We start from the raw sequence: 16,349 nt of genomic DNA on the forward strand, positions 1-16,349 counted from the left end.
ACTATTTAGCATAGGTGTTTTTTGGTGATTGTAGATGTGTAACAGATTTTGGGGGTCAAAGTTAGAAAAAGTGTGTTTTTTTCAATTTTTTCCTCATATTTTATATTTTTTTTATAGTAAATTATAAGATATGATGAAAATAATGGTATCTTTAGAAAGTCCATTTAATGGCGAGAAAAACGGTATATAATATGTGTGGGTACAGTAAACGAGTAAGAGGAAAATTACAGCTAAACACAAACACCGCAGAAATGTAAAAATAGCCATTGTCATTAAGGGTAAGAAAATTGAAAAATGGTCCGGTCATTAAGGGGTTAACAGACTCAGATATCACAATCGTTATACTTAAATCCCAACATTCAACTCTCTCTGACTTGGTGGTATTTCAGGTTGGGGAGCTGTCTGGGGATCTGACAGCACAAGGGGTTTGGAAACCTCAAAATGCAAGGTAACCAATCAATATTTTAGTACTCCGTGTTATTTTCAGGGCTCTTCAGGTTTGTCCTCTGTTAAAGAGAGAATCATTCATTTGTTTTCAGACAGACAATATCACAACTGTGGCATATGTCAATCATCAGGGTGGGACTCGCAGTCCCCTTGCTATGAAAGAAGTATCTCGGATACTTGCTTGGGGGGAATCCAGCTCTTGTCTAATTTCTGCGGTGCATATCCCAGGTGTAGACAAGTGGGAAGCGGATTATCTCAGCCATCAGACTTTACATCCGGGGAAGTGGTCTCTTCATCCAGATGTATTTTTTCAGATTGTACAGATGTGGGGTCTTCCAGAAATAGATCTGAGGACTTCCCAGGTACCTATACAGGTCCAGGGATCCTCAGGCGGAGATGGTGGATGCTTTAGCAGTTCCTTGGTTTTACCAACCTGCTTATATCTTTCCGCCTCTAGTTCTTCTTCCAAGCGTGATCTCCAAGATCATTTTGGAACAATCGTATGTGTTTCTGATAGCACCAGCGTGGCCTCACAGGTTTTGGTATGCAGATCTTGTCCGGATATCCAGTTGCCAGCCTTGGCCACTTCCTTTAAGTCCAGACCTGCTGTCTCAAGGGCCGTTATTCATCAGGATCTCAAATCGTTAAATTTGAAGGTATGGCAATTGAACGCTTAGTGCTTAGTCATAGAGGTTTCTCTGACTCAGTGATTAATACTATGCTACAGGCTTGTAAGTCTGTTTCAAGGAAGATTTATTATCGAGTTTGGAAGACCTATATTTCATGGTGTTCTTTCATAAATTTTCTTGGCATTCTTTTAGAATTCCTAGAATTTTACAGTTTCTTCAGGATGGTTTGGATAAAGGTTTGTCTGCAAGTACTTTAAAGGGGCAAATCTCTGCTCTTTCTGTTTTATTTCATAGAAAGATTGCTAAGCTTCCTGACATTCACTGTTTTGTTCAGGCTTTGGTTCAAATCAAGCCTGTTGTTAAATCAATCTCTCCTCCTTGGAGTCTTAATTTGGTTTTGAAGACTTTGCAGGCTCCTCCTTTTGAGCCTATGCATTCCTTGGATATTAAACTACTTTCTTGGAAAGTGTTGTTTCTTTTGGCTATCTCTTCAGCTAGAAGAGTTTCCAAATTGTCTGCTCTCTCTTGTGAGTCTCCATTTCTGATTTTTCATCAGGATAAGGCTGTTTTGCGGACTTTGTTTAAATTTCTTCCTAAGGTTGTGAATTCCAACAACATTAGTAGGGAAGTTGTTGTTCCTTCCTTGTATCCTAATCCCAAGAATACTCTTGAAATATCTTTACATTCTTTGGATGTTGTAAGAGCTTTGAAATATTATGTTGAAGCTACTAAAGATTTCAGGAAGACTTCTAGTCTATTTGTTGTATTCTCTGGTTCTAGAAAAGGTCAGAAAGCTTCTGCCATTTATTTGGCATCTTTGTTAAAGCTTTTGATTCATAAAGCTTATTTGGAGGCGGGACAGTCTCCGCCTCAGAGGATCACAGCTCATTCTAATAGATTAGTCTCCACTTCTTGGGCTTAAGAATGAAGCTTCTGTTGATCAGATTTGCAAAGCAGCAACTTGGTCTTTGCATACATTTTACTAAATTTTACCATTTTGATGTATTTGCTTCTTCTGAAGCAGTCTTTGGTAGCAAATTTCTTCAAGCAGCTGTTTCATTTTGATTCTTCTGCTTATGTTTTAAGTTTTTTCTTTAAAATTATGAGAAAATCTTATTTTTTTTGTGGATATAATTTTTTCAGCGGAAAATGGCTTTTTTATTTTATCCCTCCCTTTCTAGTGACTCTTCTGTGGACTTCCACATCTTGTGTATTTCTATCCCATACGTCACTAGCTCATGGACTCTTGCCAATTACATGAAAGAAAATATAATTTATGTAAGAACTTACCTGATAAATTAATTTCTTTTATATAAGCAAGAGTCCATGAGACCCACCCTTTTTCTGGTGGTTATAATTTTTTGTATAAAAGCACAATTATATTTCCAGTTCCTCTTTTTTTGTATGCTTTTTTACTCCTTTTTATATCACTCCACTACTTGGCTATTCGTTAAACTGAATTGTGGGTGTTGTGAGGGGTGTATTTATATGCATTTTGAGGTTTGGGAAACTTTGCACCTCCTGGTAGGATTGTATATCCCATACGTCACTAGCTCATGGACTCTTGACAATATGAAAGAAATTAATTTATCAGGTAAGTTCTTACATAAATTATGTTTTTTTTATTGCTTTTAACATTATCTTCACCTAGAGGACTTTCTTTTTTATATATATATATATATATATATATATATATATATATATATATATATATATTTGTTTTGCTTTTTTTTGCAATCTTACTTATCTTTTTTTTTTTATCAAGATAAGATGGTTTTATGGACTTAGTATGATTTTTATCTAAGGTGATTTTTCATATAACATCAATCAGGAGACTATCTTCTTATCCTAATCCTTTTCATTTGATGGTCTCTTAATTATTTTAGATATTGTAAGAGCATTAGAATTCGACTTATAAATTACAAAGGGTTTTTGGACTATTTACTTTCCATTACTTTGTCTCTTGGTCCACATAAAGGTCAGAAGACCACAGCCCTTTCTTTAGCTATTTTTTGCTAACTCTCTTGACTACTAAGGCTTACTTGCAGGTGGGATAGTTTTTTCTGAAAACACATTATTGCCCATTTTACTAGATCAGTTTCCTCTTCTTGGATTTTCAAAAATGAGGTTTCAATTGAACAAATTTGCAAGGCAGCAACACACTTTCTCTGTATTCTACAACTTTTATGTGTTTTGTAGTAAAGTCCTTTTAGGCAACAATATCTGGTATTTAGGTGCCTCCCTTCAAAATGTTTTTTGTCCCGCCAGATTACTTGTGGACTCCACAGCTTACATATTGGTTTCTAGGGGGTAATGACTTATTAGACTCTCACCACCATATGAAAGAAAACAAAGTTTATGCTTACCTTATAAATTAATTTATTTTATGGTGGTAAGAGTCCACGAAACGTGCCCAATTTAATTTATTCACTTTTTTTTTCTGGCAGCAGTTCTAGTTTGCACCTCTTTTTCCCTTCTTTGTCCTTTCCCACCTTTCTACTTCTCCTTTCTTGACTACAATAACAGAGAGGTGGGAGGGATTAAGTACTCAGAGCTTTTGGAATCTTTGCAGCCTCCTAGTGGCCAGGAGAATTTGGTTGTTGACTCTCACCACCATTAAAGAAATTAATTTATCAGTTAAGCATAAATGTTGTTTTTATGGGCATGAGCGCAGTTTAATTGTCAAGTTTTAAAGATGAAAATGTATATCTTCCATTACATTTTAAAATATTGCCATTTTATGCAATTCTAATTTTAAAAAAATTAGTACACCGTCCCTTTAAGCCTGATTTTTGTGAATGATCTAGTTTATATAAAAATGCCATTAAACTCAAAGTTGAATAACTGATAAAATGTTTATTTATAGAAAAAATATATAATCATTGTTTTGTCCCCTTTTTTGTAAGTTCACATTGAAAACTGATGTTTTTCTACTGCCCCCAAGATTCTGCGGTGCATTGTACAGAATGTCTAACCTTAACCCTACTTTCTACACAGTGATTGCTTGAACAGTGGAGGAACTTATTTAAATATGTCCTTAATTTGCCACAACAAAGGAGCTAAAATATACAATACTTACAATGCACATATTGCTACCATTTTGCTTTTAAAACCTTTATTTTGTATGCTGATCTTTAGTAGTGCAGTGTTTGAATGCATATATATTTTAAAAAGTTTATTTTAAAGGGACAAATGTTGAACCTTTCTTTTTCTTCAGGAATTGAGGCCCAAGTTTATGGATATCAAACAGGAAGAATTAGGGGACATGGTTGACAAAGAGATGGCCTCAACATCTGCTGCTATAGAGGATGCTGTACGGAGGATTGAGGTGAGATGTTCACTAATATATTTAATTTATTCTTATAAGAGTGTTAATGCTATTTTTAGAAGAATACTTGTCATATTTCTTGTAGGTTTATAAGGAAAAAGGACATGAAAAACACTTTAGAATGTGATCTTAAATTAATTGTATATTGTAGAAAATAGCAGTATACAGTATATTTTTTTTGCCTCTTTTACTGTAATTTAGGTATTGTTGGTTTTCCAGCTTACACAAGCATTGGGAGTGCATACTCCAAACTTCAGAAGCCTAGCACTACTGTATTCTACACAATGATTGTTTTATTAGTGTACCATGAAAGTAAAAAGGGATAGGAAAGTCAAATTTAAAATCTGCATGAGTGCATTTCATTTTGAGATATTAACATTTTTGCAATATAATTTCTAAGTTATTACGCACACGTTTTTGTGTGGACCGTGTCCCAGTATTCAAACACCATGCCTGCTCAGAGTGTGTATTGCTTCTGAAGATGTAATTTGTGTCATACAGACTATTGCTGACTCTCTGAGAATGTGAGGTGTTTGAATACTGGTGCGCTGCCCTCACGGAATGTGTGCATATGTCGCAGAAAAACTGTAAAAGCAAAAATGCTTCCAATAAAAGTTAAGGGAAGTATATTGCAAACATGCTTCTATTTCAAATTGCTTGTTGCTTTCATACAGGTCCATAGGACTGACATTAATACTCAGATTAAATGACTTGATATATAAACATTTAATTTCCAGTAGCATTTACCCTCATATGTCATAAATCATTCATGATTCAGACAGTGTGCAGTTTTACAAAACATTCCAATTTAAAGATTACTAAATCTACTTCTTTCTCACTGTATCCTTTTTTAAAACATCTCCTTTCCCTAGAAGCATAGTGTACTCACGTAAGTCACTGATAAGAGCTTATTGTATTCAATGTTGCTGCAGTTTTGCTTGTATTTGTCTCTCCCATCCCTCAATGTGATGTTTATTGCTGCTGCTTACTCTTGTTTACATTAGGTATGTGCATAATTTTCATTAGTGACGCATCCTGAAAGTGGCTGCAGCATTAGGTTCATTTTGGCACCATATTTGCACAGATTTGTGTGTTGCACTTTTTCTTTAAAGGGACAGTTTACCCAAAACTTTCTCTCCTTTAATTTGTTCCCAATGATCCATTTTACCTTCTGGAGTGTTTTACATTGTTTACAAATAGCTCCTTAGCCTTTTATATTGGCATTTGAAATAGCTGATTTAGCCTTTAGTATCCCTACCTATACTGAAAGTTTCTATACCTAGGTATAGGCTATTGACAAACTATATAAACATAGACAGCAGAAGAGATAAAGCTCTAAAATGTTCATTTTCAATTGTTCTTGTATTGTAGAGACAGAGATAAGAAAGGAAGCATTTGAGTGATAAGATAACAAGATCGATCTGTCTGCAAGCTTTAGCCCATTTTGATGGACTGTGGTTTCAAAGAGCAAATCCAGCTATTTATTTTGCAAAAAGAAGCATAAATGAGAAATTTCTCATTTTGTATGCTGCAGCTGGTATAACATGTCAGTGTAAACAGCTTCAGGGAAAAACAATTTTACAGTGAACTGTCCCTTTAATAAATCTGGCACAGAGCTGACCTTTCAATAGTCATTACAGCAGTATTGGAATTTCCAGTATAGGTGGAGGTTTCAAAAGGCACGGCAGCTATTTCAAATGACAAAATAAAGATGCAGGTAAAACGGATCATTGGGAACACATTTTACGCTACACCGTCCCTTTATGTGTGCACCTAACTTTAGCAATGTGTATAACGTTTGTTAAAAACATTGTTGCAAACACTGCTGACATTTGTGCTCAAGACGTGCATGTTCTTGAGCCAACCTTCATTTGCTCTCATGGAAAGGAGTTACATTTCAACAATGGATACAAAGAGAATGGATTAAATTTGCTATTAGAAATGGGAAAGTTTAAAATCTTAGTTTCATGTTCCTTTTAAACCTTGTGATAAAAATAATATATAATTACTTATGTGATGCTGCGTGTCTCTTATGAGTGTGACTTTTTTCTACAAATACTGTAAATATCTGATCTTTTCATATTCTCTAGCTAGTGAGAAATTTGCTTATGTTACTTTAGTGGAAGTAATTCATGTTTTTCAATTTACTGACAGGACATGATGAACCAGGCTCGTAAGGACAGTTCTGGAGTGAAGCTTGAAGTAAATGAGAGGTCAGTTTCATGTGTGTACATTATAACTGCAAAATGCACTTAGAAGCTCAAATTGAATTTCAGCAATAGAAAACACTTTTTCTTGGATTTTTTTGTAATTAATCCTGTTACCAATACTCATTAATAGTATATTTTGATAAAGAGAAAAAAATTGTTATATTTGCTCAAACCTTCATTGTGCTGGAGGATGTTTCTTTTTTTACCTCTGTGTTGCAGATATTATTGCTATAACATAGGCCATCAATTAAATCAATCATTAGAAACCGGTTCCAGCTCACAAACGGCTAGATTACAAGTGGAGTACTAATTTATTAAAATTCAAGTTGTCGGCTGTGTGGTGTTAGAAAATAAACGGCACTGACAAGTGCCTTTAGATTGCGGTCTATGGGAACTGTGTGTTCCCAGTAAATATATATGTATATGCTTACATACATATATAATTTTGTGTTTATATGTGTATATGCACCTATTAACACACAAATATATACGTATATAATATATATATTTACATTTGCTGTGCGACTTACCCCCTTTGCTGTTCTAGTTCTCATGCCGTGTCTAACGGCATGAGAATGAGGCTCCCATTGGAGCCGATGCAAGTGCGCTCTTGTGAGCTCAGTGCTTCCGTGCAATGCGGACGCAAGGTCGTGTTTGTATTGCACCTAACTCGTAATACCAGTGCTGGTATGACAAAGTGAAGCGCAAATAATGCTTTAGCAAAAGCAATATTTTGCGCTCCACTTGTAATCTGGCCCATAATGAGTTTGAACTGAGGGATTTTAATAAATATGGATTTTTTTTTTCTGTAAGTATAATTTCATCTCCTTTTATGTTTAATAGGGATTTTAGTTTGACTTTGTATGGCTTTCTGCTTTGATTCCTTTTTTTCTTTCCTCATTTTAAATCTTTTTTCTCCAACATAGGTGTGTCCGGTCCACGGCGTCATCCTTACTTGTGGGATATTCTCTTCCCCAACAGGAAATGGCAAAGAGCCCAGCAAAGCTGGTCACATGATCCCTCCTAGGCTCCGCCTTCCCCAGTCATTCTCTTTGCCGTTGTACAGGCAACATCTCCACGGAGATGGCTTAGAGTTTTTTGGTGTTTAAATGTAGTTTTTATTCTTCAATCAAGAGTTTGTTATTTTAAAATAGTGCTGGTATGTACTATTTACTCTGAAACAGGAAAGAGATGAAGATTTCTGTTTGTAAGAGGAAAATGATTTTAGCAACCGTTACTAAAATCGATGGCTGTTTCCACACAGGACTGTTGAGAGGAATTAACTTCAGTTGGGGGAAACAGTGAGCAGACTTTTGCTGCTTGAGGTATGACACATTTCTAACAAGACTCGGTAATGTTGGAAGCTGTCATTTTCCCTATGGGAACCGGTAAGCCATTTTCTTAAGTTTAAGTAAAAGAATAAAGGGCTTCATTAGGGCTTAAAAAACTGGTAGACATTTTTCTGGGCTAAAACGATTACTTTACTAAGTATATTTGGCAGATTATTACTTTTAATAGTTGTTAAATCTTGGGGATTGTTTTAATAAAAACGGCAGGCACTGTATTGGACACCTTTTTCACTGGGGGCCTTTTCTAGTCATAGACAGAGCCTCATTTTCGCGCCTCTAATGCGCAGTTGTTTTTGGAAAGCATGGCATGCAGATGCATGTGTGAGGAGCTAAGAACCACTGAAAAAGCTTATAGAAGGCATCATTTGGTATCGTATTCCCCTCTGGGCTTGGTTGGGTCTCAGCAAAGCAGATACCTGGGACTGTATAGGGGTTAAATGTAAAAACGGCTCCGGTTCCGTTATTTTAAGGGTTAAAGCTTTCAAATTTGGTGTGCAATACTTTTAAGGCTTTAAGTTACTGTGGTGAAATTTTGGTGAAATTTGAACAATTCCTTCATACTTTTTCACATATTCAGTAATAAAGTGTGTTCAGTTTGAAATTTAAAGGGACAGTAACGGTTTTATTGTAAAACGTTTTTTGTGCTTTGTTGACAAGTTTAAGCCTGTTTAACATGTCTGAACCATCAGATAACGATGTTCTATATGTATGAAAGCCAATGTGTCTCCCCATTTAAATATATGTGATATATTTGTGTCATAATGTCCAAACAAAGTAGGGATAATAATGCCATAGATATGATATTGCCCAAGATGATTCCTCTAATGAGGGGAGTAAGCATGGTACTGCATCATCCCCTTCTGTGTCTACACCAGTTTTGCCCACACAAGAGGCCCCTAGTACATCTAGTGCGCCAATACTTATTACCATACAACAATTAATGGCTGTAATGGATAATTCTATTGCATGCATTTTTTCCAAAATGACTACTTATCAGAGAAAGCGTGATTGCTCTGTTTTAAACACTGAAGAGCAAGAGGACGCTGATGATATCTGTTCTGACATACCCTCACACCTATCTGAAGGGGCCAGGAGGGAGGTTTTGTCTGAGGGAGAAATTTCAGATTCAGGGAAAATTTCTCAACAAGCAGAACCTGATATTGTAACTTTTAAATTTAAATTTCAACATCTCCACGCACTACTTAAGGAGGTATTATCTACTCTGGATGATTGTGACAATTTGGTCATTCCAGAGAAATTAGGTAAGATGGACAAGTTCCTAGAGGTTCCGGTGCCCCCCGATGTTTTTCCTATACCCAAGCGGGTGGCGGACATAGTAAATAAGGAGTGTGAAAGGCCCGGCATACCTTTTGTCCTCCCCCTATATTTAAGAAATTAGTTCCTATAGTCGACCCCAGAAAGGACTTATAGCATACAGTCCCCAAGGTCGAGGGGGCGGTTTCTACTCTAAACAAACGCACTTCTATTCCTATAGAAGATAGTTGTGCTTTCAAGATCCTATGGATTAAAGGTTAGAGGGTTTGCTTAAAAAGATGTTTGTTCAGCAAGGTTACCTTCTACAACCAATTTCATGCATTGTTCCTGTCACTACAGCTGCGTGTTTCTGGTTCGAAGAACTAGAAAAGTCGCTCAATAAAGAATCTTCGTACGAGGTGGTTTTGGACAGAGTTCAAGCTCTTAAATTGGCTAACTCTTTTTTATTTTAGATGCCGCTTTGCAATTAGCTAGATTAGCGGCGAATAATTCAGGGTTTGCTATCGTGGCGCGCAGAGCGCTTTTGCTTAACATCCCTTTCAAGGGTAAAACACTGTTTGGCCCTGACTTGAAAGAGATTATTTCAGACGTCACTGGGGGAAAGGGCCACGCCCTTCCTCTGGATAGGTCTTTTAAGGCTAAAAAGAAGCCAAATTTTCGTCCCTTTCGCAGAAACGGACCAGCCTCAAATTCTACACCCTCTAAGCAAGAGGGTAATTCTTCTCAAACCAAGCCAGCCTGGAGGCCGATGCAAGGCTGGAACAAGGGTAAGCAGGCCAAGTCACCTGCCACTGCTACCAAAACAGCATGAAGTGTTCGCCCCCGATCTGGGAAGGATCTGGTGGGGGGCAGACTTTCTCTCTTTGCTCAGGCTGGGGCAAGAGATGTTCAGGATCCTTGGGCGCTAGAAATAGTTTCTCAAGGTTATCTCCTGGAATTCAGGGAACTACCCCCAAGGGGAAGGTTCCGCGGGTCTCAATTATCTTCGAACAGACATTCTTACACTGTGTAGAAGACCTGTTAAGCATGGGAGTGATTCATCCTGTTCCATTAGGAGAACAAGGGATGGGTTTTTACTCCAACCTGTTCATAATTCCCAAAAAAGAGGGAACATTCAGACCTATTTTAGATCTCAAGATTCTAAACAAGTTTCTAAGGGTTTCATCATTCAAAATGGAAACCATTCGAACGATCCTTCCTACCACCCAGGAAGGTCAATTCACGACCACGGTGGACTTAAAGGATGCGTACCTACGTATTCCTATGCACAAGGAACATTTTCGGTTCCTAAGGTTCGCCTTTCTGGACAAGCATTACCTGTGGCACTTCCATTCGGATTAGCCACTGCTCCAAGGATTTTCACAAGGGTACTAGGGTCCCTTCTAGCGGTGCTAAGACCAAGGGGCATTGCAGTAGTACCTTACTTGGACGACATCCTGATTCAAGTGTCGTCTCTGTCAAAAGCAAGGGCTCATACGGACATTGTCCTAGCCTTTCTCAGATCTCACAGGTGGAAAGTGAACATAGAAAAAAGTTCTCTGTCCCCGTCAACAAGAGTTCCCTTCTTGGGAACAATAATAGTTTCCTTAGAAATGAAGGTTTTTCTGACAGAGGCCAGAAAATCAAAACTTCTAAGCTCTTGTCAGGTACTTCATTCTGTTCTTCTTCCTTCCATAGCACAGTCCATGGAAGTAATAGGTTTGATGGTTGCGGCAATGGACATAGTTCCTTTTGCACGAATTCATCTAAGACCATTGCACCTGTGCATGCTCAGACAGTGGAATGGGGATTATACAGACTTGTCTCCGACGATACAAGTAGATCAAATAACCAGAGATTCACTCCGTTGGTGGCTGACCCTGGACAACCTGTCACAGGGAATGAGCTTCCGCAGACCAGAGTAGGTCATTGTCACGACCGACGCCAGTCTGGTGGGCTGGGGCGCGGTCTGGGAACCCTTGAAAACTCAGGGTCTATGGTTTCGGGAAGACTCTCTTCTCCCGATAAACATAATGGAACTGAGAGCGATATTCAATGCTCTCAAGGCTTGGCCTCGACTAGCAAAGGCCAAATTCATAAGGTTTCAATCAGACATCATGACGACTGTTACATATATCAACCATCAGGGGGGTAACAAGGAGTTCCCTGGCGATGGAGGAGCATCCGGGGGAGTGGGCAACTCCATCTGGAAATCTTTGCCCAAATAACTCAATTATGGGGCATTCCAGACATGGTTCTGATGGCCTCTCGTCAGAACTTCATGGTCCCTTGTTACGGGTCCAAATCCAGGGATCCCAAGGCGACTCTATTGGATACAATAGTAGCACCTTGGATCTTCAACCTAGCTTATGTATTCCCACCGTTTCCTCTCATTCCCAGGCTGGTAGCCAGGATCAATCTGGAGAGGGCTTCGGTGACCTTGATAGTTCCTGTGTGGCCACGCAGGACTTGGTATGCAGACCTGGTGAATGTGTCATTGGCTCCACCAGGGAAGCTACCTTTGAGACAGGACCTTCTTATTCAGGATCCATTCGAACATCCGAATCTGGTTTTCCTCCAACTGACTGCTTGGAGTTTGAACGCTTGATTTTATCAAAGCGTGGGTTTTCAGATTCTGTAATAGATACTCTTATTCAGGCTAGAAAGCCTGTAACTAGAAAAATTTACCATAATATATGGAAAAAATATATCTGTTGGTGTGAATCTAAAGGATTCCCATGGAACAAGATAAAAATTCCTAAGATTCTTTCCTTTCTACAAGAAGGTTTGGAGAAAGGATTTTCTGCGAGTTCTCTGAAGGGACAGATCTCTGCTTTATCTGTTTTACTTCACAAAAGGCTGGCAGCTGTGCCAGACGTTTAAGCGTTTGTTCAGGCTCTGGTTAGAATCAAGCCTGTTTACAGACCTTTGACTCTTCCCTGGAGTCTTAATCTAGTTCTTTCAGTTCTTCAAGGGGTTCCGTTTGAACCCTTACATTCCGTAGATATTAAGTTATTATCTTGGAAAGTTTTGTTTTAGGTTGCAATTTCTTCCGCTAGAAGAGTTTTTGAGTTATCTGCTCTGCAGTGTTCTCCGCCCTATCTGGTCCATGCAGATAAGGTGGTTTTACGTACTGAGCCTGGTTTTCTTCCGAAGGTTGTTTCCAACAAAAATATTAACCAGGAGATAGTTGTACCTTCTTTGTGTCCGAATCTAGTTTCATAGAAGGAACGTTTGTTACACAATTTGGACGTTGTCCGTGCTCTAAAATTCTATTTAGATGCTACAAAGGATTTCAGACAAACATCTTCCTTGTTTGTTGTTTATTCTGGTACAAGGAGAGGTCAAAAAGCAACTTCTACCTCTCTCTCTTTTTGGCTTAAAAGCATCATCAGATTGGCTTATGAGACTGCCGGACGGCAGCCTCCTGAAAGAATCACAGCTCATTCCACTAGGGCCGTGGCTTCCACATGGGCCTTTAAGAACGAGGCTTCTGTTGATCAGATATGTAAGGCAGCGACTTGGTCTTCACTGCACACTTTTACCAACTTTTACAAATTTGATACTTTTGCTTCTTCTGAGGCTATTTTTGGGAGAAAGGTTTTGCAAACCGTGGTGCCTTCCATCTAGGTGACCTGATTTGCTCCCTCCCATCATCCGTGTCCTAAAGCTTTGGTATTGGTTCCCACAAGTAAGGATGACGCCGTGGACCGGACACACCTATGTTGGAGAAAACAGAATTTATGTTTACCTGATAAATTACTTTCTCCAACGGTGTGTCCGGTCCACGGCCCGCCCTGGTTTTTTAATCAGGTCTGATGATTTATTTTCTTTAACTACAGTCACCACGGTATCATATGATTTCTCCTATGCAAATATTCCTCCTTTACGTCGGTCGAATGACTGGGGAAGGCGGAGCCTAGGAGGGATCATGTGACCACCTTTGCTGGGCTCTTTGCCATTTCCTGTTGGGGAAGAGAATATCCCACAAGTAAGGATGACGCCGTGGACCGGACACACCGTTGGAGAAAGTAATTTATCAGGTAAACATAAATTCTGTTTTGTTTTTGTTTTTTTATTTTGTTTTCTTTTGGAAACAGACTTATATGTTTTCACTTCCAACTTCTTATTTCACTGTTATTGCATCCCATAACCTGGCATCCACTAGGGTCTTGTACATTTTCATTTCTGCTGAGAAGAACTTAACTTCCAAGACCATCCTTTTTTTTGTACATTAATTTTACAAACTGTTGATGTTTAGAGTTAATCATTCTATTCTTCTCCCTGCTTTCAAGCCTTTAAGGGACACGAAAAAAACAAAATGTTTTTCAATTTCAGAGCCTACCATTTTAAACAACTTTCCAATCTTCTTCTATTATCAAATTTGCTTCATTTTCTTGGTATCCTTTGTTGAAGGAGCAGCAATGCACTACTGTGATCTAAGAGAACACAATGGGGGAGCCAGGAGGCATATATGTGCAGCCACCAATCAGCAGCTGGCTTCCAGTAGTGCATTGCTGCTCCTGAGCCTACCTAGGTATCCTTCTCAACAAATACCAAGAGAACACAGCAAATTAGATATTAGAAGTAAATTTGAAAGTTGCTCTATCTGAATCACAAAAGTAAAATTTGGGGTTTCACGCCCCTTTACGTTTTCTGATGATGCTTAGTTGTTTCCCCCCCTCCACCGTTTTGTATGAACTTCACTGTATGATCAAGAGTTAACTGTATTGCAGTCTTGATGTTATTATAACCCTTAGGTTTTATTTGTCCTTTTTGGCGGGTTAGGGTCACTTACAAAAGGTTTTAAGCTGATTGATCTTAATCTTTTAAATTCAGGCATATTGGTAGCAGATATGAAGTCTCTGTCTTCTTGTGTAGTGTAGACATTTGGAATTCTTGCTTATGTTCACTGTGTAAACATTATCAAAAAACAGATTTGGTGGAGTTTTTATTTACGTATCTCTCCTATGCCTGTGTTTCGTTGGTACTGACCCTACTGTAACCTAAATGTGTCATAATGAGGATGACGTGAAAGCAACATCTATATATGGGGATTCCTGGTGCTTCTGTTATATCCTTCTGTAGACCAGGATATAACTGAACCCCATACCTTTAACTCCAGGGTACATCCTTCTCAAATATATTCTCACAGTAAGTTTATTTATGGTGGTAATTAGACTTATCCTGACAACTATTAGTTTTCATCTTTACCAGGATTCAGCTATTTAAAATTTTAATGACATAAAGAAAAGATTATGTATTGGTCTCCCTTGTATATCCCTCAAATTCTGTTTTTCATTTAAAGCAGTTTAAAAAATAAAATTGAATACACTGAGTGTTCATGTTTATCCATGAACACAAGAAGACCGATAAATCTTTATCCAGGTACTTTGTCATTCAGACTGGAGCTCTTCCAAGTGTTCCACCTTTCTTGACCTTTCACCAGGTTATAAAGCTTCTCTGAATTGACTAATCTTTTTTAGCAAAAGTGGTCAGTATGGAGATGATAAAAGTCCTTTCTTATTGAAAGGAACAATCTACACCAAAATTGTTATTGTTCACAAAGATAGACAATGCCTTTACTACCCATTCCCCAGCTTTGCACAACCAACATTGTTATATTATACTATATAACATTTAAACTGTTTGTAAGCCACTACAGACAGCCTCTTATCACATGCTTTTGTATTGGCTTTTAACCAGTGACGTGCAGTGAGGTCGGAGGCAGGTGAGGCACTGGCTAGGATATGCCTTCATTCTTTAGATATCCTTTGTTGAAGAAATAGCAATGTACATGGGTGAGCCAATCACATGAGGTATCTATTGTGCAGCCACCAATCAGCAGCTATTGAGCATATTTAGATATTATTTACAACAAAGGATATCAAGAGAATGAAGGAAATTAGATGTAAATTGGACAGAGGGGGTGGGAGAGACAGGGAGAGAGAGATAGAGAGACAGAGGGGAGAGAGAGACACAAATAGAGACAGAGGAGAGAGAGACAGAGAAAGAGAACATGGGGGAGAATGAGACATGTAAGGAGAGAGACAGAGGGGGTGGGAGAGACAGGGAGAGAGAGATGGCTAGAGAGAGACAGAGGGGGAGAGGGAGAGAAATAGAGAGACAGGGGAGAGAGAGAGACAGAGGGGGAGGGAGAGACAGAGGGGGAGGGAGAGACAGAGGGGGAGGGAGAGACAGAGGGGAGAAGGAGACAGAGGGGAGAAGGAGACAGAGGGGAGAAGGAGACAGAGGGGAGAAGGAGACAGAGGGGAGAGGGAGACAGAGGGGAGAGGGAGACAGAGGGGAGAGGGAGACAGAGGGGAGAGGGAGACAGAGGGGAGAGGGAGACAGAGGGGAGAGGGAGACAGAGGGGAGAGGGAGACAGAGGGGAGAGGGAGACAGAGGGGAGAGGGAGACAGAGGGGAGAAGGAGACAGAGGGGAGAGGGAGACAGAGGGGAGAGGGAGACAGAGGGGAGAGAGAGGGGGGAGAGAGACAGAGGGGAGAGACAGAGGGGAGAGAGAGAGAGAGACATAGGGGAGAGAGACAGAGGGGGAGGGAGAAAGGGAGAGACAGAGGGGGAGGGGGAGACAGAGGGAGACAGAGAGGGAGACAGAGAGGGAGACAGAGGGGATAGAGAGACAGAGGGGATAGAGAGACAGAGGGGATAGAGAGACAGAGGGGAGAGAGAGACAGAGGGGAGAGAGAGACAGAGGGGAGAGAGAGACAGAGGGGAGAGAGAGACAGAGGGGAGAGAGAGACAGAGGGGAGAGAGAGACAGAGGGGGAGAGAGAGACAGAGGGGGGGAGAGAGAGACAGAGGGGGGGAGAGAGAGACAGAGGGGGGGAGAGAGAGACAGAGGGGGGGAGAGAGAGACAGAGGGGGGGGAGAGAGAGACAGAGGGGGGGAGAGAGAGACAGAGGGGGGGAGAGAGAGACAGAGGGGGGGAGAGAGAGACAGGAGGGGGGAGAGAGAGGGAGAGGGGGGGAGAGAGGGAGAGAGAGACAGAGGGGGGAGAGAGAGACAGAGGGGGGAGAGAGAGACAGAGGGGGGAGAGAGAGACAGAGGGGGGAGAGAGAGACAGAGGGGAGAGAGAGACAGAGGGGACAGAGAGACAGAGGGGACAGAGA

At 39.8% G+C, this 16,349-nt stretch overlaps 1 protein-coding gene across 2 annotated transcripts in view; it reads left to right on the forward strand.

Moving 5' to 3' along the window:
* HIP1R (huntingtin interacting protein 1 related) overlaps nucleotides 1-16,349 on the forward strand; it is a 533,463-nt gene that overhangs the window by 414,435 nt on the left and 102,679 nt on the right. For both annotated transcript variants that reach the window (XM_053701777.1, XM_053701776.1), the window contains 2 exons: nucleotides 4,294-4,404; nucleotides 6,559-6,617. In XM_053701777.1, coding sequence (XP_053557752.1) covers nucleotides 4,294-4,404; nucleotides 6,559-6,617 — 170 coding nt within the window. The remainder of the gene's footprint in view (nucleotides 1-4,293; nucleotides 4,405-6,558; nucleotides 6,618-16,349) is intronic.

The sequence above is a fragment of the Bombina bombina genome, chromosome 2 (genome assembly GCF_027579735.1).
Source record: "Bombina bombina isolate aBomBom1 chromosome 2, aBomBom1.pri, whole genome shotgun sequence".
Classification (NCBI taxonomy): domain Eukaryota; kingdom Metazoa; phylum Chordata; class Amphibia; order Anura; family Bombinatoridae; genus Bombina; species Bombina bombina.